Genomic DNA, 25611 nt, shown 5'->3' with positions numbered 1-25611 from the left:
ATTCTTAATTTCAAAAATTACCAATTTTGAAACAGATTTCAGCAAATATTTTCCTTTCGTTTACTATTAAGTTTGGGATACTAAGTTTCTCAAACAGGACCATAAATTATTAGATTTGTACATGCACCATTAACTTAGCTATTTGGTGTCTATCAGAAAGAACCAAAAGATTTAAGAAGAGATACAGCTCAAAATTTTCTGCTTTTCAAAAAATCACTATCATCTGATTACTGGGACACCTTGGTGGTCCACCTGTTTGGACTTTTTATTCCAAGATACATTCATGACACCTAAAAGTAGACTGTATTCAAATAGGCAAAAATAGAATCTCTCCTTTGTGAACACCATTCATTTTAATTCAATTAAACCATCATCTTTCAAATTATGTGAATATAGTTCTTGACATCTAGAAAGAGTGGAATAATATTTTGGGTGTCTTTATGCACATGTGTAATACAAATTCCCCTTTCAAAATTATCATATGGGAAAATGGCCTTTTGAGGATTTGTACTCGAAGGCTATATTTCAATCCAATTCCTCTAGGCAGCATGATACAGAACTAATAGGAATTGTTACACAAGCATGTGGATGGATGAGCATGACACTCAACATATATCTGAACCATTATTTCCAAGCTAGCTCAGGCTCTGTTGAAAGGAAATGCCCCAGTTGGAGTATTCTTTGTAGAATCTGAGGTGAGGTTTCTTAGACCAAACCTTATTATGGTATTTTCTTCCTTTTCTTAGTGGTTAAGGTGGAGTTAATTAAGTACCATTTCTTTTGTGACTCTTTCAAAATTCTTTAATGGGATTTATTCATTTACTCAATGTATATTTATTGAGCCTATTATTGTGAAACAGGTGCTATTTTAGGTACTGGGGATACAGTATGTATAATGGGGAAGGAGGAAGATAGTCATGAATAAAGTAAGTAAAATGCATATTAGATGGGCTGTACTACAGAAAAAAAGAAAGCAAGATAGGGGAACAGAGTGTGCACGAAGGAGGGAGGGGGAGTGTGGTGGGATTTGCAGTACTGCAGAGCATGGTCCTTGGAGACCTCACTGAGAAGCTGATCTTGAGTAAAGATCAAATGGGGAGGGAATCAGCTGAAAGATCTGTAGGGCAAGTGTTTGGAGTAGAAAGAAGAGTAAGAAAGTCTGGCTGGTGAGACCTGCCTGCCATGCTGCTTTGTGGAGGCCCAGTAGGGCAGTGGGGTGAGAGGAGACAGGAGGTGAGCACAGAATAGTGATGGGTGGGCAGGGGGTCCAGATCACTGGGCCTCATAGGCCACTAGAAGGGTTGTCACTTTTCCTCAGAGAGATACGAATAGCTTGGAACTTCTGATGAGAGATGTGACGGGTCCTGGTTTAAAAGAATCACTTGGCTTACTGAGTTGAGGTTTCTAGAGGGGAAAATTTGGAGGCTCATACACTAATCCAGACTGGAATTGAAGGCAGTGAGAATGGTGGTAGTGGAGGAGGTAGGGAGAAGATAGAGCCAGTAGGCTTCTCAATGATGACTTGGACATGGGAATTGAGAGTAGAGAAAAGTTAAGAATGAATTAATGATTTTTGGCTTGGTCAGTTGATGGGATTGAATTCCCATTAGTTGAGATGAGAAAACCTAAGGGAGGTGTGGGCTGGGGTGTAAAGATTAAGAGTTCAGTTTGGGACATATTAAGTTTGAGATGCCCATGAGACATCTAAGTAGAGAGGTTGACTAAGGCCCTGGATATGAAAGGCTGGGTGTTCAGGCTGTTTGGGCTGCAGAAACAAATGTGGGCACTCACATGATATTTAAAGCTCAGATAATAACGGAGATGACCTAAGAAATGAATGTTGATAGAGAAAAGTGACCAAGAGCTGTGCCCATTTGGTACTGACCCAACCACAGGGGATAGGGAGCTAAGGAGGAACAAACAAGGGATTCTGAGAAAGATCAGCAAGGTGTGTTGTCCTGGAAGCCAAGTGAGGAATTTTTTAAGGAGGAAGGAGTAATGAACTGTCACAGTGATTTTTTTCCTGGTCTTAATATCACGGGTACACTAAATCAGCAACATTCATTGTATCCCTTAGTCATTAGCTGCTTTCTACAAAGAGTTCTGCTGTTCATTAATTAGCTTTATCTTCCCAGTAAAATGCAAGCTTCTTGAGAGCGAAGCTTTTGTTTTCTTCTTTTGCTCTCTCTCTAGAGCAGTAGCTTTTAAATAGTTTTGACTACATTTCACAGTAAGGAATACATCTTCCTTTGGAAACTGTATATGCACATATACAACTGAAAGAAAGAAAAGAAAAGAAAAGAAAAGAAAGAAAAGAAAAGAAAAGAAAAGAAAAAAAAAGAAAAGAAAAGAAAAGAAAAGAAAAGAAAGAAAGAAAGAAAGAAAGAAAGAAAGAAAAACTTAACCTGTGTGCCATGTACTCTATCTTCTTTTCTGTTCTCTTCTATTGTATTCAATTTAATTAAAAATAATGTTTTCTATGACCAACTGAATTGATTTCACTAACCACTAATTGGTTGCTATCGTTGGCTTGAAAAGCACTGTTTTGAAAACATCTAGCACAGAGCACCGCCGCATTCATTATTAATCCTGGGACAATGTGATTCATCTTTGTTTCTCCCAAAGTACCTCCTGTACAGTAGTAAATGTTTAAATATGTGCTTGTTGAATGAATAGCTTTGAGACCCTAAAGTAATAGTTCTAGAATTGAGCTCTCTGGCTCTTACCTACCTTAACTTTCACTGATTGAAATTTTGTAGAAGAATATCTCATAAAAGTTCTCTAACTTCAGAATGAGGACAACAAGATTGTCCTTTCTGAATGGGCCCCTGTGTAGCCAAGAGTCAGAGAAAGCACTGGCCAGGGCCAGGGATGCCTAAACAGATGGAGGGAGTCTATTAGTTGGGTTAGGACAACCTCTACAAAGCCAGGTCAAGGCAGCCTGATGGTGGAAATGCCTTTGCATGTTTTTGATATATCAGCCTCTAAGGGCAGGAGCAGTGAGGTTCAAAACATTTTAAAAAGCCAATAACAACAATTTTTAAAAAGGCTTTCACTCACCTTAGAACAATCCTGTTTTTTTTTTAATTTTAATTGATATGGCCTCTGACATCCATATGAAACATGTGACATTTAATGTTTAAATCCTTCTGCATACAGAGCTCCTACAAAAGTGTCACAGAAAAAAAATGGAATATTTTCCTACCAGGCAATTCTTACCCAGGTAGCTTTTCACTTATAAGGAAGGAGCATAGCACAATGAATACAGTGTAGAATTTGGAATCAGGTAAACTTGGATTCAGATTTGACTCTTTCACTTCCCAGATGTGTGATTTTGGTCCAATGACTTTCACATCTTTTAACCTCAGTGTTCTCAAACAAAGTGAGGACAGTAACATATATATCAGGACCTAACTATAAGGACATAAATGATGTAAAAAATGCATATACAATTTCTATTAGATAATTGCTTGATTTTGGAATTCAAAGGGTATTTTCATGTAGAAATTATATCGTCCATGATGATTAAATTCCCTCATGGGGCCAACCCCTACCTTCTATTTAATTCATAGCAGATCTGAACCATGATGGAATATGCAATAGTGTCAAGGTTCCTTCAGCATGGAGTAGGAGGGGGCTTGGGATGGGGGAAGATCAGTGCACTTGCGAAATTTCTAGAGGCTGGTGTGTAAGGGACAGTTGATTGGGCTGATGTTCTCAGAGCAGAACAGACAAAACAGATTTTTTTTTTTAAGATTTGATTTATTTATTCATGACGCGCACACACACACACACACACACACACAGAGGCAGAGACACAGGCAGAGGGAGAAGCAGGCTCCATGCAGGGAGCCTGACGTGGGACTTGATCCCGGGTCTTCAGGATCACACCCTGGGCTGAAGGTGGTGCTAAACTCCTGAGCCACCCGGGCTGCCCAGAACAGATTTGTTTTAAGGAACTCACCCAATGAGATGAGCACTGGGTGTTATACTATATGTTGGCAAATTGAATTTAAATAAAAAATAAAATTTAAAAAATCAACAGAAGTGGGAAAAAAAAGGAACTCTCTCATGTGGTTGTGGGGAGCAGTAAGTGTGAAATCCGTAGGGATGGTTAGTGGTCTGCAAACTTAGCAGGAGCTGAGTCTTGAGGCAGAATTTCTTCTGCTCTAGGAAGCCACAGCTTTGTTCTTAGGCCTTTCAACTGATTGGATGAGGCCTACCCACATTATCAGGGGGTAATCTTTCCTTAGAGTCAACTGATTATAGATAGTAGCCATATCTGTAAGCTTCCTTCAGAGCGATACCTAGATTAGTGTTTGATTAAATAACTAAGGACTCTAGTCTAGCCAGGTGGCCACACAGAACTACCCATCACAGATGGAGACTCTAGCGGCAGCTTCTGAGGTAGTGGGCGCGCTGCCTCCTCCAGAGGCAGTCAGGGCCACCTCAATGTTTACTGTCATATACATTCTCCTCAGTTGTGAGCTGCATATGCTCTGTTCACTCTTCTAAGGAGTTAGTTTGGGCCAAAAACCTACAAGTAAACACCAACTCCCTAATCAGCTGTTCAGAACATCTGCAAAGGCCATCCAAGCAGAGAAACCTTGCTGTGCCAGCTTTGCACACAGTGCCTAGCGGAGTGCCTGACAGGTGCATTCTCTTTAATAAGACAAAATAAGTTATTCTGAATTTAACTGACAGGTTTTTAAAAGCAGAGAAGCCATTTATGAAATGTTTGTTTCTTGCTGACCAATGAACAGGAAAATCTAGTCACCTGAACCATCACATCATGTGAAATAAATAGGAGCTTCAGATCCTTTATTTCAGCCCTTCTACATTCTAAAAGGCCAGGAATTCCACAATGACCTGCCTTAATAAAATGAATATAGAGCTAACCTAAATAGAGAATTACTGTAACAACCTGCACATACTATTAATGTGACACTATTGCAATATTTTAAGATCATTTGTTTATATATCTGGCTCACCCACCAATCTGTAAGCAACTTGAGAGGAGGGATGATATTATTTGTCTGGCAGAAACTCTGCCTTTTTCATGTCTATATATTCAGTTCCAAGCAATGTATCAAATAAGATATAAGAAAATAAGAAAAAAGTGCTCATGAAATCTTTTATTATATCACCTAAGATATACCTGACTTATTAAATAGTTGAGAAGTAAGCATGAGAATCTTTAGTCCTGGATTTTTCTCCACCAATGGCAGGGAAGAAATGTAGCATCCAATGTGGGCTAGTAGGAAGGACTGCAGGTCAGGAGGGGCCTGGTCAGTGAAGAAGCTGATGGGGGTTGGTATAGTATCTGTGGTAGGTTTGTCAGGGGGTAGACATATATAGCCAGCATCCAGAGGAAAGGTTGTGGTGGCCTCCAGGGAGCTGAAGTTGGATGTTTCTATGAAGATCTCTGGGGAAACACAACCACATTCCACAGTGGGTTGGAATAGAACCCCTACTAAACCCACACGGCCCCATCACCAGATTGCGGGAGGACCAGTCAAGCAGAATCCTAAAATTTTTAGCTCACCCAGTGCATTCTAAAACACATTTAATGGATCACTCTTCCATCAAAATGCTTCATGGAAGAGGGTTCTAAGACAGAAGAGGTTTGGGAGATGCTCTATATGGCATTGTTCTCTTAGAGAGTTGCCATCCATATGAGCAGCATAATGGTCACAGGATATCTACTAATAAAGAAACCTGAGTATGTCACTCAGTTTATCAAATTCTATGCCTCTCCTTTGGGTGAAGATCTGTCCACATTATGTTTTGATAAATATCATTTACCTCATTTACAGTTTATATGGCTAATATGTGGCAAAATTGGGCTAGGATTCAGGTCTCTTCTCTCTTGGACCTATATGGAGCGTTTCAGCTCCATTATATTGTACTTATTTATCCATCCAGTGGGCTCAACAAAATGGAAAAAAAATACATTAATCTAAATGAGTGCCTTCCACAACTTGTAAAACTGTTTTGATCTCCCTATCTGGATCTGCAGAGGATAAACGGAGGGTGGGCTCTGTGTGTAGAAGGGAAAAAAACCATAACAAGACTCAGGCTTTGGGAGCTTCCACTTTGTGTCAAGTCTATGTCATTATTTTTTTCACTTCAGGAATCTGTGCAAATGAAAGACAGTAACAGAGAAATGAATGTGGCATTGATCTATAAGGATAGGTATGTGGCACATGGCTTGCATTTTATATCATAAACCTAGATTGTGCCACGCTTTTATAGTGAAAATGGTAATGAGGTAAGGATGTCTTACTCAAGATAGTACATGATTCTCTTTGGATACAAAAGAATCTCTGCGAATGGCAAGCACACCATCATCCCTTCTATTGCCAAACACTGACTGCAATTCAGTCTTCAGTATTTCGTCTCTCTCACATCCACGAACACACAGGCAGATTTCATATTCAAGGGTGATGTTTAACCTATTACAGAAGTTGTATGTTACCCAGAGACAGAAGCAACACAGATATATTTGTTTTGAGAAAGGCTTTTGGTCTTCTTTTCTTTCTTTAGCTTTCTGGTAATAAGTCAAACTGACCTGATTCAGGTTTTTCAGATACTCGTGCTTTCCTGGTAACAATGCTGGCTTTCTGCAATTCATACAGCCCTCACTACAGCTGGCCGAGTGGGTCCTTAACCTCCCACTCAAGCTGGCAGTTGTTTGTGCAGAGTAACAAATTTTGAATTAATAGAAAAGCATTAAATTAAGCTCCACTTATGATATCCCATTCGACAAAAAGGAATTACTTTTGTTTTCCCTGAAACGGGTTTGGACAACAACCAGAAGACGACACAAAACAGAACAGTTTTGTGTCAGAATGTCCACAGGAAGCATTTTTCCTACGAGGACATAGTTGTTAAATTAGGAAAAAAAACCCACAAAACTAAGTGGCTTCCTAATTTCTACCCAAACCAGTCAAATGTCCCTGATATCACTGGAAGTCTAAAACGTAGCAAATACTTTCTGGGGGTGAGTAGGATATTGTGGAGTAGGAGGCAGGAAAGGGGGACCCTCCCCTCCAACCACTGAGGCAGAGGGGGTTAGATGACTTTGTCCCTGGCACACACACCCCCGCCCCTCAATCTGGCAACTTGAATGCATTCTCTAGTTTCATCCAAGATGCACCTAGATGTAAATTTTGAACTCATTACAATTGTAATAAATATGTGGTGCATAAAAACAATAGAAACTCATAAGTGATTTTTCCTCTCTGGGGTTTCTTAGGGATGGGTTTTTGAATGAGAATCACATGAGTAACAATTGATTTTTTTTTTTGCCCAGTTTTGTAGAAGGCATAATTTTCTTGAAATTTCTATGGAGAAATACATTTATTTGTTTTGTTTTAATTTACAAAACATTTTTTTGAAAAGATTCATTCATTCATTCATTCATGAGAGACGAGAGAGAGGCAGAGACACAAGCAGAGGGAGAAGCAGGCTCCTTGCAGGGAGCCTGATGCAAGACTCGATCCCAGGACCCCGAGCCAAAGGCACACGCTCAACCACTGAGCCACCCAGGTGCCCCAATTTACAAAATATCTTGCCTTTGTTCTTATGCTACACAGAAACCAATGGGGACATTAAAATTGTGTCTGGGAGGCATCTGGTTATCATGAAATGCTTAAATCAAAAGTTTGTAGCATGTGTGATCAATAAAAGTAGAGGGAAACTGGCTCATTTGACCTAATTCCCCTATGAGCATTATCATTGGCTGCTTCAGAAGGATACAATTCAGATGATAATAAAGATAATATCTTTATTAAAGTCAAAGACTTTAAGAGGTAGATTTACAAAGGTAGAGTAAGTGTAAAAACTCTATCATTGCATTAATTCAATTAACAACGCTTCACAACCCATTCCTAGAGAAGTTGATGATATGAAGAAAGAATTGACTGAAAGACTGAATGAATACAAATAATATCTGCAATTTATCCAACTGATAAACTAGCATAAAGATTTATTTACTGGGTGATTTTTTACGGCATTGTTTGTAAAAGCTAAAAAAGGGATGGTGAATAATGTTGCTCAATATTGTTAATGTGGCAGTTCCTCAAATGTTAAAATATAGTAGAATGTGGTCTTCATGAAGCAGGGATTTTTTAAATTTAATTCTATATTCTTAGTGTCTGGAACTGTGCCTGGCACATGGTTAATGGGCATTAAACATTTGCTAAAGAAATGAACGCTCCTAGATAATGAAGCACTTTACAGTTATTAAAAAAGAATGAGGTGATTTATATGTACTGCCATGAAGAGAAGACCAAATATATGATAAAGTCAAAAGGGCCAAATGCTGAACAGTAACTTACAGTATGATAAGAGTTTGTTAAAAAGAAAGAAAAGAAATGTGTGTATATATTGTGTTTGAATACATGTGTAAAACATCAGAAGGAAGATGTTAAAATGATAATAGTTGTGGCTACCTTTAGGAAGTAGAAATGGGGAGCTGGGAAGCAGAGGGGTTTTACTTTTAACTCTATACCATTCTGTACTGTTAGTATTTTTTTTCAGAATTAACAAATAAAACTTTAATGGAAAATTAATTCTGTGGAAAAACCCCCAAATCGGTTTAAAAAATGAAATCTATGAAAAAAAAAACCAAAAATTCACAACTCATATAGGTCTATTTTTAAACGTTTATGTTGTCTTTACATTATTTCAATCTACAGGTACTACTTCGTCACTTGCAAAGAAAACCCAAGGAACAGGTTTTTACTGGAAATTGATGAAACTTGGGCGGGAAAATCAGAAAATGGAATTGTTAGAGAGCCATTACTAAAGAATCTATTTTGCTTTCCTATTTTTTTCAGCTTGGGCTAGAATTTTATATTCAAAGTTAAGAAAATTTACGTGTAACTGTATGCAAAAATCCATATGGTCCATGTCAGTCTGCACCACTTATTTTCAATGAGATAAAACAGCATATTTAAACGTAGAATTTTCTCATTGGATTTAGACGACTCAGCTGGTTACCCAGCAGCACTCTGCTTAAAAATAGATAGGATGACATTTGTGGGTGTTTTTAAAAAAATACCCTTTGGAGAAAGAAGCAGAACTCTAATGCCACATTTACCATGTACATTATATAAGAAAGACAAGTTTTATGTTAGGAGGACCTCACATAAATTATTCTCCTTTCTAACATATAAACTCTAGCACTTTTGGAACCGATCACCGTCACTGGTTGTAGAAGGGCATCTCATCTGAGTTTTGCTTTTGGGTGATTGTAATTAATTTAACAGAAGCCTAAACATGGATGGAAGTAGTTTCTTATAATTGCAGATGGAGACTCTGTCTTCGTTCACCCTTCTAGACATGTGCTTTCTCCGATCACTCCTTCAGCAGCTATCTGTTGGTGTCAGCTCTGCAGCAGGCACCGTGGTTATGAAAGTGCATATAAAGGTGATTTTGAGTATATTTTACCTGATTTATAGACCTATTTAATAATGTTTATACGAACCTGCCAAAAATAGGAAGTGGTTAATATCAGCCTTAAACCTGCTGTCATATGACTCCACAGAGTCTAGAATAAGAATTAAAGTAGGTTGAGCTGAAAATACACTGTCATCCAAAATTTCAAACTGAATAGATATATGGGAGAATTATAGTCAATTAAAGTATGAAATATTAAAATCAGTGTTCCAATCCTGGTAGCATTACTGATGCCAAAGGATTACGACATCAGGAGGAAATGAAGACAAATGCATCACTTTTCCACCTAGAAAAATACACCTATCGTAGAATCCTACTGATTTTCTTTATTTAAAAAAATACATGTTAGGAGGAAATTGCATCTATCAGGTAATAGGAAAGAGGAAATCAGATCTGTGTGAGAGCCCGGGTGCATATCATTACTAGGCAACATTTTTATCCTCAGTTTTTAGAGATGTTTTCTCTGAGTACTCATAAAAGGTAATGGGATTAGATTCTCTTTCTTCCCTTCTCAAGCATTCTCCTGACTCTGAATGCTGTCCACACAGACAGTAGGTGAATGGTATCTGCCCACCAAGGAGGCGTTGCACTTTTTCGCCCCTCCTGTTATGTGACTTGAATCCCTGGCTTGCTCCATTTCGGGCTTGCACCTGCTTCTTGCTCTGAGGTAGTGCACTGACCTGAAGTCATCACAGAGGGTGATCAGGTTAAGAAGGAGATAGAGTCCTCAACCACACTTTCTTCCATCTCTCCTTGGAATCTACTTCTCAAAGGTGGCCTAAGTAGCTCTCCTACTGGACACATTGTTTCATCACTATCGTATCTTCCTTTGCTTGGATTCTGTGAAGGCTTTTAATGGTCCCCGCCCCCCAACTCCACCTGAGAGCAGGGATTTTGTGTTTTCTTTTGAATAGCATGGTATAGTGCTGAGTACCCCGTGGCATACTGTAAAAGTGATAAATACTAATGAGGGACAAGGAAGCAGGCTCTCAAAGCCCTGGGGCTGGCTACAGGAGAACTCAGAATGAGGGGGGGAAATAAATCAATTTCTACCACAAAAGCAAGATTTAACCTCTTATTAGATCCAGCTGCTACATGTGAAAAAGTGTGTTAAAAAAATGGCACAGAGGTTTTGTGAGGGGGCACCATGCATGTGGACTAGGCTTTCAAGATAGGTTTTCCATCTTCTTTCTGATTTGGGGTGTTGTGATATAACAGGATTTTGGAATTCAAGCATATGTTGTTTTATACCTTTTATGTTAAAATGATAATAGCTATAACTACCACTAGCTAATACTACTAGCTAATACTACCACTAGCTAACTACTAATAGCTATAACTAACCACTATAACTAATTAACTCTCCCTCCCCAATAACTTTCTTTTCTATAAAAATGAAGCACTTAGGGATACCTGGGTGGGTCAGTGGTTTAGGGCCAGCCTTCAGCCCAGGTTTGTGATCCTGGATTCCCAGGATCGAGTCCCACATTGGGCTCCCTGCATGGAGCCTGCTTCTCCCTCTGCCTGTGTCTCTGCCTATCTCTCTCTCTCTCTCTCCCTCTCTCATGAATGGATAAATAAAATCTTAAAAAAAAAGAAGCACTTAGACATATGGTAAAATTTAAATATAGCCCCTTTTAGGACTCTTCAGTTCTATTTGTATGTGGTTTTTGACCTGGTGTGAAAAAGTTAATTTTGGCAAGCAATGAACATTATTAATCTTATACTTTATACAAACATATCCTCTTTGTAAACGAAACTTTCAAAAATACCAAATTTATAAAAACATTAATTTATAATTTCATTTTAAGAAAACAGAATACCCCAGATTATCAAAGTCACATGAAGTGAGGAATGCAGCAAGTACTAACCCCTTTTTTCTCTTTCTAGATCCCATGATAGCTTGGAAAAGAGACTTTTTTTTAACTAGCACATTACTAGTTGATGACATCTGATTTCTTAGCAGTTTAAAAATAATGTAGATTAGGATAGAGCCAGGAATTAAAACTGGGGAGAGGAAAGAGGCAGAGGGTAGAAATAATAGCCGCGCATCTGCGGTAAGAAATCTTCAATGAATGGTAAAAGAACAGAATTTTCTTGGTGTTTTAGCCCAACAAAATCACTCTCCTTCCACAAGCACGGGACTTGATTCTAGTGTAATGAAAGCTAGCAAAAATTTCACTGGTCTACTTGAAATAAGGAAATCCTAAAATACTAGTTGCTCTTTTTTCAAGGCAACTTTTCTTTTAGCTCTTCATCAGTTTCAGTCATGCTGATTGAGCTCTTTCACTTGCTATCAAATATACCACTGTGTGGTTTATAAACAAGCGTTAACTAGAAATGCTCAACTGTTGTCAAGCACAGTAACTGGGCATGCTTGGAAGGCATGTTTGTATTACCTAAAATGCCTGGCACTGTGCCTTCCACACACATTGTTCATGTGTTCACATTGTTCATGCTGATGTACATGGGAAGTGGAGGATTCACTTTCCCCCATAGTCACCCTAGCTGGTAATGAGCTGCAACCTTCTTTGTTTAGAATGAGTGAGTTCTTAGAGCCAGGTTATTAACTACGTAATTCTAAATTTACTAAATATTTCAGATGGATGTACAATGATTAGATATTAGTTTATAATTTGTCCCTGAGATTTGGACATACTAATTGGCCCTTTTGAGTTGCTTGTTTGTTGTAGGTAGATTCTGTACACATTCAAACCCTTGATAATTTATTAATGATGCATTCAATTCATATAGGGTAATTTTATTCCAAATGTGAATGTGACATGTTTTACTACTGCTCTTCTTATTTATACTTGTAATAAAAAGATAATAGCAGCAACCATAAGTAATTGTAGCATCCATTGCACATGATAAATTTATCTTCCTTAAGGAAACAATTGTGAATTTTAGACAATTTGCCCTCAAATTGAAAGACAATAGGTAAAAACAACCTGTGGCTTTACTGTATTTGAAAATAAATTAGTGTGCATTTAACATGGCATTTTGTTTTCCTTTTATAGCCTGCCTTGATTTAAAAAAAAAAAAAACATGTCAGGAAGGAGATGGCAAATTTGATCTGGAAGGTGAAGAAAATCTCTTTTTAGATTCCAGATCACATATTGAGTTGTGTAGTTGAGCTACACAACAGATAAGGAATTAATATCCACATCATGGATGAAGCAGTTCTGGTATTATTTACTTATGTAATTTCTTACTTTCAAGAGAACTGGGTGGAAGGCCTTATTTTCTTTACACACTGACCCTGGGATTCATAAACTTTATTATTTTCTTTATCTCATGATAACTCTGCCTGTAGGGCACAACTGGTGAATCAATTAATCCATCCATCCATTCATTCACTTTTTTTTTGTTCTTTTTTTTTTTTAAAGACTTTATTTATTCATTCATGAGAGACACAGAGAGAGGCAGAGACATAGGGAGAGGGAGAAGCAGGCTCCATGTGGGGAGCCCGATGCAGGACTAGATCCCAGGACCCAGGATCATGACCTGAACCAAAGGCAGATGCCCAACAGCTGAGCCATCCAGGTGCCTCTTTTTTTTGTTCTTGAACTCCCTCAAATCTTCTTTTTTCCCATTTCCACCTTTATTGAGATATAATATATAATGTGTAAGTTTAAGGTGTACAACATATTGGTTTGATATATATTGCAAAATGATTACCACCATAGCTTTATCTAATACCTCATCACATCAATTAAAACACCTCCCCTTTTTTGTGGGGATAACATTTAAGATCTACTTTCTTGGCAACCATTCACATTTATTGAATGCTTTCTACATGCCAAGTCCTGTGGGAGAAGAAGACATGGTATCAGTGGACTGGTATTCACCCCCAGGGATCTCTGTCTACTGAGGGAAAGGTAGAATTAGTGGAGGGGAGGGAGCAACAATCATTTAAATGTGGTTTCAATGAAGTGTGGAAATTGCTAACAAATACCTACTGGACAATGCAATTAACACAGAAGCTGGCTCAAGGAGGTCATACTTCACTTGAGACTTGAATGATGGGCAAGAATTTGCCAGTGGGGCCCAGGTGGAAGAGGATATTACAGGAGAGAAGAGAAATAGCACATGGGAGGCATGGCTGTGTGAAAAGGCACAGTGTGTTCTGGAGGAAATACCAAATTATGTACAACACGTGGAGATTGCAAATGAACTAACTTCACTTCAGCCTACACCTCTCTGGGTATTGCTAGAAATAGATTAAGTAGAAGGCACTCAGTCTCCTGCTAATAGTCTTGACTTGCCTTAAAGCACAATAAATCTTTTTCAGAAATCCTTTCCTCGGATTGTCTTCTATCAGGAATATGGCACCAAGAGAACAATAGAAAATGGATCCTTTTGTTTTGTTTCGGGGACACAGATTCTTTTTTCTAAATCCACATTTCCTCCCTTCCTCAGCATGCCTGTTTGTCCAGGGAAATTGCCCACACCAGCCTTTCTTCAAAACTGATCACTCATGCCTCAACAAGGCATTTCATCATCTGCTCAGCCGCTCTCCACTAGCACATCCCACCCTCAGCCACCGTGCACTCTTCTCCGTGCAAGACCTCACTTCTGTTCATGTCTGAATCCCCACACATGGCTTCACCCTTTGCCCCTTTCCTTTTGGGCCTCTCTCTGACACATGGCACTGCATGGAGTACTCAGAGGTCCTCTCTGCCCTACATATCAGCCTTTGTAATGCCATTTTTCTTGCGTTATCAGCTCATTTGGAGTCATCTTTCAGTTCCCAAAATATCACCATTGTGTTAGTTTCCTAAGGTTGCTGTTTCAAATTACCATAAACTTAATGGCTTAAAACAACTCACACTTATCCTCTCATGGTTCAGGAGCCAGAATTCCAAAACTGGTTCACTAAACTGAGACCAGGTACTTGGCAGGGCTGAGCTCCCTCCGGAAGCTCTAGGGGAGAATCTATGTCCTTGCTCTTCCACCTTCTAGAGCTTCATTCTTTGCATTACTTAGCTCAAGGCCCTGTCCTCTGTCTTCAAAACCAGCAGCATATCATCTTCAAATCTCTCTTCTGCTTCCAGGGTCTCATGGCCTTCTTCTGTGGTCAAGTCTCTCTCTGACTCCCTCTTATAAGGACACTTATGATTACACTTAGGGCCCACCCAGATAACCCAGGATAATTTCTCCTTCCCAATTCCCTTGGCTAATCACACCTGCAAAGTCCCATTTGTCACATAAGATAACATTCACAGCTTCCTGGGATTGAGATGTAGCTGTATTTGGGCTATTTTCCATTTGTCTCAACCACCAACAGTGTCATCATGGTGAGTACTTACTCTGATGAGCTAGGTACCATTATTATCTTTGTTTTACAAATGAAGAGACTGAGGCACAGAAAGGTTAATTGACTTGTTCCAGGACACACAGATAGAGACATGATAGAAAGAGGATTCAAACCCAAGTTTTCCCAATCTGAAAGCATTTGTTGTGCACACAATGCTGAATCATCTCTCACATTTTGTGACTGTGTGCATCGTGTTGGTCTGGATCACAAGGACCACAGACTATCATGATCAGCACAAAATGGATTGTTTTCCAGAAACTGTATGTCCTGTCTCTAGCCAACCTTCTAGATATTTCTTCCACAGAAAATAAACACTTGGGTGGTAACCAGAAGTAATTTGTTTCTCCCATGAAAGACCAGTGGAAGCCCCCTAAGTGTTTGACATCAGACTGTGGCCGACAAGCATTAAGGCATAACTGAGCTCAGGCAAAAGCACTGTTGGAAAGAGTAATCATAGAGCAGGACCGGGAAAAAAAATCTATGTTGAAAAGGACAATGGACTATTGTGAAGAAAAACAATGTACTGAAACAAAGCTCTTCATATTAGGATATATATCATTGCATCACATTTATCTTTCTTGATATTTTTATAGCCTATAATAAAACCATTAAAATAGCCAAAAATGGGGCATGTGAGTGGCTTAGCCAGTTAAGCATCTGACTCTTGATTTCGGTGCAGGACGTGATCTCAAGGCGATGAGATCAAGTCCTGCTTTGGGCTCTGCACTGGGTGTGGAGCCTGCTTAAGATTCTCTCTCCCTTTGCTTGTGTACCCCACCCCCACAAAAGCCCCCCAGTCAAAGGACAATGGAAATAAAAAAAATAGGAGGCTGTTATTCTTACTACGGAGAAAGCAAGAAAGACAAAATGCTGCAGACACAGAGTCTGTAGAAAAAAGCTTGAGAATAAAGAGTATGGCACGAAGAAAGTTACCTTCAGAGTAACAATAAGGAAAAAAATGCATTCAGAGCAGACTATTGGAGGTCAGAAAGCTAATGAACAATTCATAATTCATTTTTAAGTTGAAAATGCTTTCTTATTCGAGGCAGGCAGTGGGCCATGTGGAGAATAGAAAGAGCTGGCCCTTAGAATCAGAGGGAGGGGCTCATGCCTTAATATCCAGCTCATTTATGGCAACTGGGGCCTTAGTGGTCTCATTTGTAAAATGGGAACGAGGATAAGAAGACTAAAGAATTTATGTGAACTGCTTTAGCACAGTACTTTGTAGGAATGAGTAACATAAAGAATCATTGCATTTGGTTTCTGCAACCTCATCAGAACAAAAGGTAATGAAGCTTGTTAAGGAGTCCAAGTGTCTATTCATGCATTCAGATGGAATTGGCTTTGCACTTGTTTGTGGCCACAGCTGTGACTAAGAGGCTGGATATCTACCTTCACGGAACTGATAGGCTAGTGGAATAGGCATCCTATATAAAATAGTAGAAGCATAGTGGGGAAATAATGGGTGCTATGAGAATTATTGGGAGAGGGAATTTGGCTCAAATTTGGAAGCCCTCCAGGAAGCCCTCTCTGGAGGAAGTGCCGTCTCAGACCAGATGAGAAGGTTGAAAGGGGCTAAGGAGAGAAGGAAGGAGTTTGAGCTAGATGGACAGAAGAGACAAAAGAGGAAGCAGCTGGTACAAAGGCCCTGGGAAGAGAGCACAGCACCTATGAGAAAGTTAAAAGTAGAACAGTATGGCCAAAGTACAGCATCAATAGAGGGAGTGTGAGGCAGTGAGACTGTGAAGAAAAATGTTCCCCGGACCGGTCCTACCCTGTAAGTCATGGTCGGGAGTTTGGCCTTTATCCTGAGGGTGAGGAGGGTACCACTTAGGAGGTATTTGTAATCACCTAGGTGGGAAACTCTTTTTTTTTTTTTTTTTAAGATTTTATTTATTTATTCATGAGAATACACAGAGAGGAGAGAGAGAGGCAGAGACACAGGCAGAGAGAGAAGCAGGCTCCACGCAGGGAGCCTGACGTGGGACTCCATCCCGGGTCTCCAGGATCAGGCCCTGGGCTGAAGGCAGCGCTAAACCGCTGAGCCACCCAGGCTGCCCGGTGGGAAACTCTTGAGACTCAACTAATAAAGTGGCAGAGAGAACAGAGAGAAGTGAATAGAAATAAAATTTCTAGGGCTTGGGGATTAATCCATTCATCCATTCATCTATCCATTCATTCAACTAACTTTTATGAGTCTACCTTGGAGATGTGAGGGAGGTAGAGGGAAAAGAAATCAAAGTTTTACCCTGGGTTTCTGGGTTGAAAATAATGGTTAGTTAGTGGTGCTATTTACAGGGGTAGGGAACACAGGGGAAGGAGGCTTGTAGTGAGGATACTGAGCCCAGTTTTAGAGATGATAGGTTTGGAGTAATGCCTTTATTTTCATAACACAGATATCCTGAGGTCCCCCAAGCTGTGAGCATAAATGAGGTGATATTGACAATTAATAACTAAGTCTAGTGATATTTTAGTCCTCTCTCATCTTTGCTCCTCCTCCACTTAATCCTGAATGTCCCCAAGAATGGGTTTCACGTGTATTTGGGAACAAATCTGTTGGCCGCCTCCTGCTCAGGCTTCCTGCAACAGTGCCAAGAACTTCTTATGATGGTGGGCCATCTGTGACAATGCTACTGCTCGGTTACTAGTTTCCCCAGTAGATGGCTGCTCTGTGGTCTTTGCTAAGTGCATGTGTGTGTGTATGCACACACACAGACATAGGGAAGGTGGTGATGCTGTTTTCAGTAGATTTTCTCCCTAATAGATTAATAAGCACAGAGTTAACATGTGAGTCTGTAAATAACACATGCCTTTGCAGTTGGCATTGCTAAGAATGTCTGAAAGGACTAACAACTTTACATCTCATCTTGAAGCATGAGTGGGTTGACCACTGTAGAAAAAAGAAACATGAGAAGGATACAGGTCAACAGCCTTGCACATTTTCATCATAAGGTTGGTGTTAGATAGCAATGGTGGATAAAAAGGTGTGCTAGTATACAAGTTTTCTTAGTTTACAAATGACACGGAATAGGAAACAGCAACTGGGTGGTTACAAAAGTTTGCTTTCTGGTTTGTTCCTTCCAGCTTTAAAATAGACACAGTGCAACGCGTAGGTCTGGACCAGTGATACTGAGGAGAAGGGGAAAGAGGAGCATATCAGAATTAAGAAAGCAGAACAGTGCATGGGGCAGTCAAGAATGGTCTAGAGTGATGAGGTATGAGAGAGGAAGGGGAAAAAGAGGAAAAGAAAATGAACACCTTACAAATCCCAAACAAGCCACCATATTTGAGCTTCCAACAGAGTTCTGCAAACACAGAATAGCCGTGAAATTGAACATATTTTAGAATTTTGAAGTATGAAGAGTAACATATGTCTGTCTTTGTGTTCTTAAAAATGAGCCGTGATAGACTAAAATGCCACATTCCTGCTTCTCATAGGTTTACTAAATTGGAGGCTTTTCAAAAGAAATGCCTAAAATTTGTAGGTGAAACATGGGTGATCTGTAGGGAGAACTAAATCAGTAGTAGTAGCTGGATAGTTGTGCTCAAACTTAGCATCCCGTTTATACCTCAAGGGAAAATAGACATTGGGAACATTAAAAAGGGAGGAAGGAGAAAAGTTCTTCATTTTCTATAAAAGTCTGTGGTGATGTTTAAAGATTTCCACGAAACAAAAATATCCGGTGCCCACAGCTCATTTCCCACGCGTAAAAACAGAATGGGAAGATTACACAGTAGGAATAGAAGAAACATTTCCTTTTCATTTCTCCAAAATTTCCCACATACTTTGGCTATTTTGCATAGAACTTCTGAAATCTCTTTTGAGGTCACCTACTTTGAGAGAATAGAGTCTCTGATTTTCAGGTGACATGGCAGTGAGCCCAGGAAACAAATCTTCATCGCATTTTTCATTTTTGTTATTCTTATAAAAAAAAGAAAAAATGATCGTTTCTTTCCCCATCTTGCTAGGTTTTTGCTAGTTTGTGCTATGAACTGGCTAAAATAAAAATCCCTGTGTTAAACACTGAAAAATGGTATCACAAAAAGCTAAGTCAAACCAGTAATTGTTTTAGCTCTTATTTCTGATGCATAGTAGCCAAGGTAGCAATGAAAGTCTCAGAGAGGTCTGATAGTTTTTAGTCCCATGAACTTTAGTGGACAAACAAGTACATTTCCACACAAACTGAAATCATCAAAGCCATGGTAAATCAAGAAAGTAATAAGAACGAAAATTCATGTTACCGGTATGCTATTTTAAAAATATAATCCTACAAAATAAAACCCACCTAACCTGAAGCTGTGGAATAATTTTAGCAATTGAAAATTACTACCTTCTCTAGAATAACATGTACTTAGAAACAAAATGACTCAGAAACCAACATGATGTATTCTGTTTTCTCTAGAGCACATTCAACATCAATTTATAATATATCATGCCAAATATATTCAATAAGCTGTGCTTAAATAATTTTGTCAGTCTTTGCTGCATCTAAATATTCTGCTGTTTAAGTAAATTCATTTTGCATTACAGATGATGAAAACAGTATTACAGAGATGCCACTCTTACTAAAAAGCTGAATTTCTTCCTTAGCCCCTTTAGTACCACAAGCAACCTATTTTTTTTAAAGGGTGCATTGGGGGTACTCTTTATAAAACTGTTCATCCCAAATTCACATACATCGTGAAACATGAAATTAACTCCAGCATGTTAAAAGAAAAATTATGGATTAGAACAGAAATCAAACACAAAAAGACTATTCATTTTCTTTTCCATAGCCCAGAATTGCCATTAGCTTACCTTATTAGCTGAAATGCCAAACAGAATGTCTTTATGGAAAATTAAGTTCATTATTCATCTCAGCTTTGATTTGGTATAGTGCAGCTGAGAGCATTTAGCTTCTCTCTATGATTTGCCGATGCAAAGTGGGTGAGTAAGGCAGTAAACACAGAACTTGGGAGGTGGGGAGTGGTTGGCCATGGCTCACAACTCCAGACTTGCAACTTTACATTTTCATTCATATGAAGATACATAAGGAAATCAAACCATATAAGTGAAGAATAACACTTAAGGAAATAGTGTGGATTTTTAAAGCCCATGCAATTTTGTATAGCAGTTGTCAGAGTCTTGCATGCTCACTGTCCCAGTAAAATTACATTGCTATCTATCATTATCTCGGTAGATTCTTAGGCTATTGATTCACTTTGCAGCACATACAGTGGATAATATATACAGGGGTGGGGGAGGTGATTTCTGTGACTTTCTAGAAAAAGAATACTTGGTTGTCTGACCAGAGACAGGACAGATGCATTTTACAATTTTGATAAGTGTGCAGACACACATAAATTGGATATGACATTCTATTAGCTAATGAAGAGAGAGATTTTAGCATTCCAATAGTAAAATAACAATAGGTATCTGTCCTCTGGACATCAAATTCACTTAAAAAATAAGTCATATTATTTAATAATTCATTAATTTTTTGAAAATGAATTAAGCTGGTTTTAGAAACTTTCGCACACTTTTTCTTTCTTAAATAATGACTTCTACAGAAAACATCCCAGAAAAACCTCATTTAGTTCAAGTGTGAGTCTCCTTTCCATATGGGTGAAGGAAGTGTTGCTGTGTCCTCTCCCAGGTGTTTTACTTCATGGAATTTGAGCAAGTGGCATTTATTAAAATGCAGCTTGACCAAGTAAAATGTGCAATCATAACAACGAGACAAGTCCAAGATGATCAATAGACAAGAACAGTGTGACTGAGCAAAGAAATTTTAGCTTGAAGACTTCAAAACTTTCTGGTGTTTGTCACATTGCAAAACCAGATCTTAAAACTCTCCTCTCCCCAATTAATAAGAACATGGCTGCTTCCAATGAAAAAATCATAAAGAAAGTAATTGACTTGCTTCAAAATGTTAGAGCTACCATATGACTCGATAATTCCACTCTTACTCATATATGCAGGAGAAATAAAAACATGTGTCTACCCAAAAATTCGTACACAAATGTTGACAGCACCATTATTCACAATAGCCAAGAACTGGAAACAAACCTAATTTCCATCAGCTGATGAATGGATTTTAAAAAAATGAGATATATTCAGGGTGCCTAGGTGGCACAGTGGGTTAAGCATCTGACTCTTGGTTTCGGCTCAGGTTGTGATCTCAGGGTCATGGGACTGAGCCCCGCATTGGGTTCTGTGTCAGTGAGGAGTCTGCTTGAGATTCTCTCTCTCCCTCTTCCTCTGCTCCTCCCCTCTGACCTTGAGCACTCACTCTCTTTCAAATAAATAAATGTTTAAAAAATGTGATATAGTCGTGTAATGGAATATTATTTGGTATTAAAAATAAATTAAATATCGATATATGCTATAACATGGATGAATCTTGAAAACAGTATGCTGATTGAAAAAAAGCCAGTCACAAAAGATCACATATTATCTGATACCATTTATATGAAATGCCCAGGATAGGCAGAAGCTATGGAATAGAAAGTAGATTAGAGGTCATCCTAGGCACAGGGTAGCAGTACTGGGAAGAAAATGCTGATGAATAAAAAGTTTCTTACTGGAATGATGAAAATGTTCATATCTTAAATTGTAGTGACATTTGCACAGTTCTGTGAATATACTGAAAACATCAGATTGTATATTTTAAATAAGGGAATCTTATGGTTGGTAAATTATATCTCAATAAATGTACTGATAAAATTACTAACTTTTCTTGGAAACACTGCCACATAGTGTTTGTAATGATAAGAATTACTTATATAAAATAAATTCTGCAGAAGGCAGATAAGGAGAAACTGGGAGAGTGTGAGGATGATAACAAACATGGGAAACCCTTGGGAACCCATGAGCCATAGACTTGCCCAAAAGAACCATTTGTGCTGGTGTTTAGTCAGAGCTAATTCAATAAAGAAGAAAAAAAAATCAGAGTGAGAGCAGGAGGAAAAAGAGAAGGAGGATGGCAATAAAAGAGAGAGAGAAGAAAGAGTAAAGGAAAAAAAGGCAAATAAAGGGCAGACTTGTTTTTGATAAGGGCAGATGATTCAAGAGAGAAAGTAGGATCACAAATCTTAATTCTGTTCATATAATATCAAATGATTTAGTTGAGAATAAAAATAAGAAAGGCTATAAAGGAACCAAAAGATTGTACAAGGATGGTTTTGAAGTTTTCATACTGAAGGAGCTTGTTTCAGACATGAGAGATGAGTTTACTATCAAAGACAAATCAGGTAAGTGATGAGTGTAAGTGATGAGTGCATAAGAATTGCATCAAGAGGGCTAAAGCACAAATAAAATGAAGTTTGTAAATTGCAAAAAAAAAAAAAAGAGGAAAGAAAGACAAAAATATTAAAAGGAATTTTTAAAAAGCCAAGGACAGTTTAAAAAAGAGGCCTTTTAAAAAGATATGAATTGGAACAAATAGAAGAACAAGGATAATCCCAAGGCTTGTTCCAGATGGTATAACGGTATAACAGATGATGATGAAGGAGGAGGTAGAGGAGGAGGAGCAGTTGGGAGGAGGGAGGAAGAGGACAAAACATTAAGCTCTCAAACTCTCCCATTTTCTCTATCAAAGAAAACGATCTACAAGATGGAAAGTGTAGAAGAAGAAGCACGGTGAAGAGAACTTTGAATTCCAGGAAAACCTCTTGTATGTGGGCAAGTCATAAATTTATATTTTCATTCCAGATTTCCCATAGGAGCTTTAGGTCCTTGACAGCTTCACTTCACAGCACTTCATCTACAGCAGCATCTACCAAATCAAGCTCATTTTCTTCTCCCTCCTTCCCAGCCCACTCCTGACTGCAGCTCTTCCAGAGTTCCCCACTTCAGTGAATGGAAATACCATCTTTCATGCAAGTCAGAAACAGAGGCCCTATTCTGGACACTTACTTCTCCCTCTACATCACCAAATCCTCTAGATCTGGGATCTCTGGAAACCAACCCACCTGCCTCAATATCACCATGACAAAAAAAAAAAAAATATCACCATGACCACCCTAGTCCCAGCCACCATTGTCTGTCACCGGAATACTACGTTTACCTTTTGTTTCTTCTGCTGCTGCTGCTTTACCTATCTTTCACTCCATGTAAAGGAATGTTTTCAGAAGGCAAGGTGGATATCAGCTTTCCCTACTTCTACCCACTACACACAAAAGCAAGGATATAAAGATTCAAATTTTAAACATGACCCCCAAGGCCCTGAATGATATAGTCTTATCTTCCCAGCCTCATCTTGCACCATCTTCATGACCTAGCCACACTAGATTTATCTCTGACCCTTTTGTTTCTTCCTGCCTTTGTATGATTCCCTTGGTTCATTGTCTAATTTACTCTAGCTCTTCTTTCAGACCTATCTCAACCATTATTTCCTAGGACATGCTTCCCTGAACTTCTTAAGTCATAATCTTAGAGTATAATCATAGAGTATCATAATCTTCTTCGTAGGTATTGAACACAGTGGTCACTTGGGATACATTTGTATTTGTGAGCTCAGAAGGTGCATGGGCCACTCTTGGCATCTCTGAAGAGGCTTACTCGAGTGCCTTAGTTAAATGAACTATGGAGAGAACTGCCTCCTCACTGATGACTCTTTTAGTAAGGCAAGTATGAAGAATGCATTACATGGAGGAAAGGCAGGGAATAAACATTCTGGGCTTAGGGTTCCAGGAGTCTGATATTAGGGCAGCCTGGGTGGCTCAGCGGTTTAGCACCGCCTTTAGCCCGGGGCCAGATCCTGGAGTCCCGGGATCGAGTCCCGCGTCCGGCTCCCTGCATGGAGCCTGCTTCTCCCTCTGCCTCTCTCTCTCCTTCTCTGTGTGTCTGTCATGAATAAATAAATAAAATCTTTTTTTTTAAAGGAGTCCGATATTAGGTGAAATATGCTTATGCAGTGTTAAGAAATACCAGTTGTCCATCCCCTAGAATCCGCAGAAGCCCTAGTTCCGTAGGAACCTGAATTCAGCCAATTCCTCTCAGTAAAGAAAAGGACAGCATTGACTTCAGACAAGGGAGAGCTCTCACCAGTCCAAGAGGAGCCTTTGCCATGGTAGTAAATTTAAATTTATTTGTGTAATTGATTTTGGTAATATTTATCTCTCCATTGACAGATAATAAGGAGCATGAGAGTAGGAATCATGTCTGTTTCTGATCATCACTGTATCCTTTGCAATTGCACAGGACCTGGCAATAGTGAGCATTTAATAAACATTTTTTTTGGATGAATAAAGGAAAGAGTTTTAAATTGGCAGGCTGCGGTGAGAGGGTACTGACAGTATAATTGTTACTAGCAAAATAATTTAAAGCATGTGTTCTGTGTTGGGAGTTAGGGCTATTCTTGTTTGTAAAATTTGACCATTCTCTCTTTCTCTGATGAACATGGCTGTGATGTCACTACTGCATGTAGAGCCACTATTAGTCAAACAATACAGTTTCCTCCAAAAATCAGCATGCAGGATGTTAATTTAAAACATGATAAGATTTATGAAATTAATAAATTAATTTTCTCAATAAAAACATTTTCCTTTTTTTAAAAAAAGGACACACCTAAAAAAATTAAGCTTAACTTTTTGTGCCGCTACAAATGATATTTTTATGTACTCAAGGAATTTTTGGTAGGACTGCGGAATCAAGGTGGCTAATCTTAAAGATTGTTAAAGGAAATGCAGTAGCAAAAGACAAAGATGGAGAAGGCTTTTGAATCATCCAAAAGATAACAGCTTGATGGGCTTGAATTTACAGTGCAATATCATTCTAGAATAGGCTGTTAAATAGAAGTTGCCTCAGCACAAAGCAAAGCAACCTGGGATTATGCAGAAGTAGCATGCTAAACTGACTGTGCTTTGTATTTTTTTAATTTTTATTTTTTTAAAAGATTTTATTTATTTATTTGAGAGAGAGGGAGAGCAAGCAAGAGAGAGAACATGAGCTGGGGAGGGGTGTGGGCAGAGGGAGTAGAGGGAGAGGGAGTAGCAGACTCCTCACTGAGCAGACAGCTCCATGCAGGGCTCAGTCCCAGGACTCCAGGATCATGACCTGAGCAGAAGGCAGATGCTTTAATGGATTGAACCACCCAGGTGCCTCTGTTTTTATTTTTATTTTAGAAAATCAGCTTAGTTGATAAGTAAACACATGCTCTGAGCTTTCTTATGCAAAGTCATCTTTGCAGAAAGAAAACAGAAGGAAAATATTTCTAAATGTTAACAGGACTGGTTTTCATAGAAACTAAATTTTCTCCTCCTGGCAACAACAATACAACAAAATGAAGACAAGCCCACAAATCACATTTTCAGCAAAACCGGCAGAAAATCCACACACTCCAAAGTCCAGCAGAAAACCAAGGAGGGAAATCATAATAATGTGGAAGATAAATAATAGGAACAAAAGGGACCTAGATGTAGCGGAGCTCAGAAAGCTCTGTCAAATATACACTTCCTCAAAGTGAGGACCTCAATCTGAAAGGAAAGAGCTGTGGAAAAGTCTGGGACTTATGTAGGTGGTAGAGAGTAAGTGGGTAAACCTCATTAAGGGCCAGAACAATTCTTTCTAAAAATCATTGTATCATTTGTGTCCCCAAGTGACAGGCAGCCTGTCAGGTCATCCATGAAGTAATTGAGGGAGAAAAGAACTAGGTTTGGTCTGAGAGTCAGAGGATGTGTGACTACATAGATGCCTCATATTGTAAAGAAACAATCTGTAACTGTTGGAACAGCAAACGAAGCCCTTGATTCTTGGGAAACTACTGCCCACCATTCCCTCTAAAGGAACCTTCTGATTCTCTAGGAAAATACAACTCATTCAAATAGGAGGAACATAAAAGGAA

General features: G+C 38.9%; 1 protein-coding gene across 21 annotated transcripts in view; it reads right to left on the bottom strand.

The window, feature by feature from the left end:
* DLGAP1 (DLG associated protein 1) overlaps positions 1-25611 on the bottom strand; it is an 867925-nt gene that overhangs the window by 272285 nt on the left and 570029 nt on the right. For 2 of the 21 annotated variants that reach the window (XM_072735005.1, XM_072735008.1), the window contains exon 1: positions 19584-19715. The exons of the other annotated variants lie outside the window; for them this stretch is intronic. In XM_072735005.1, coding sequence (XP_072591106.1) covers positions 19584-19634 — 51 coding nt within the window. In that variant the 5' untranslated portion in view covers positions 19635-19715. Of the gene's footprint in view, positions 1-19583; positions 19716-25611 lie in introns of those variants that run through there. 21 annotated transcript variants of the gene reach the window in all.

This window comes from Vulpes vulpes, chromosome 13 (genome assembly GCF_048418805.1).
Source record: "Vulpes vulpes isolate BD-2025 chromosome 13, VulVul3, whole genome shotgun sequence".
Classification (NCBI taxonomy): Eukaryota; Metazoa; Chordata; class Mammalia; order Carnivora; family Canidae; genus Vulpes; species Vulpes vulpes.
Note: the sequence above shows the minus strand (reverse complement) of the source record. Positions and strands in the feature narration are given on the sequence as shown.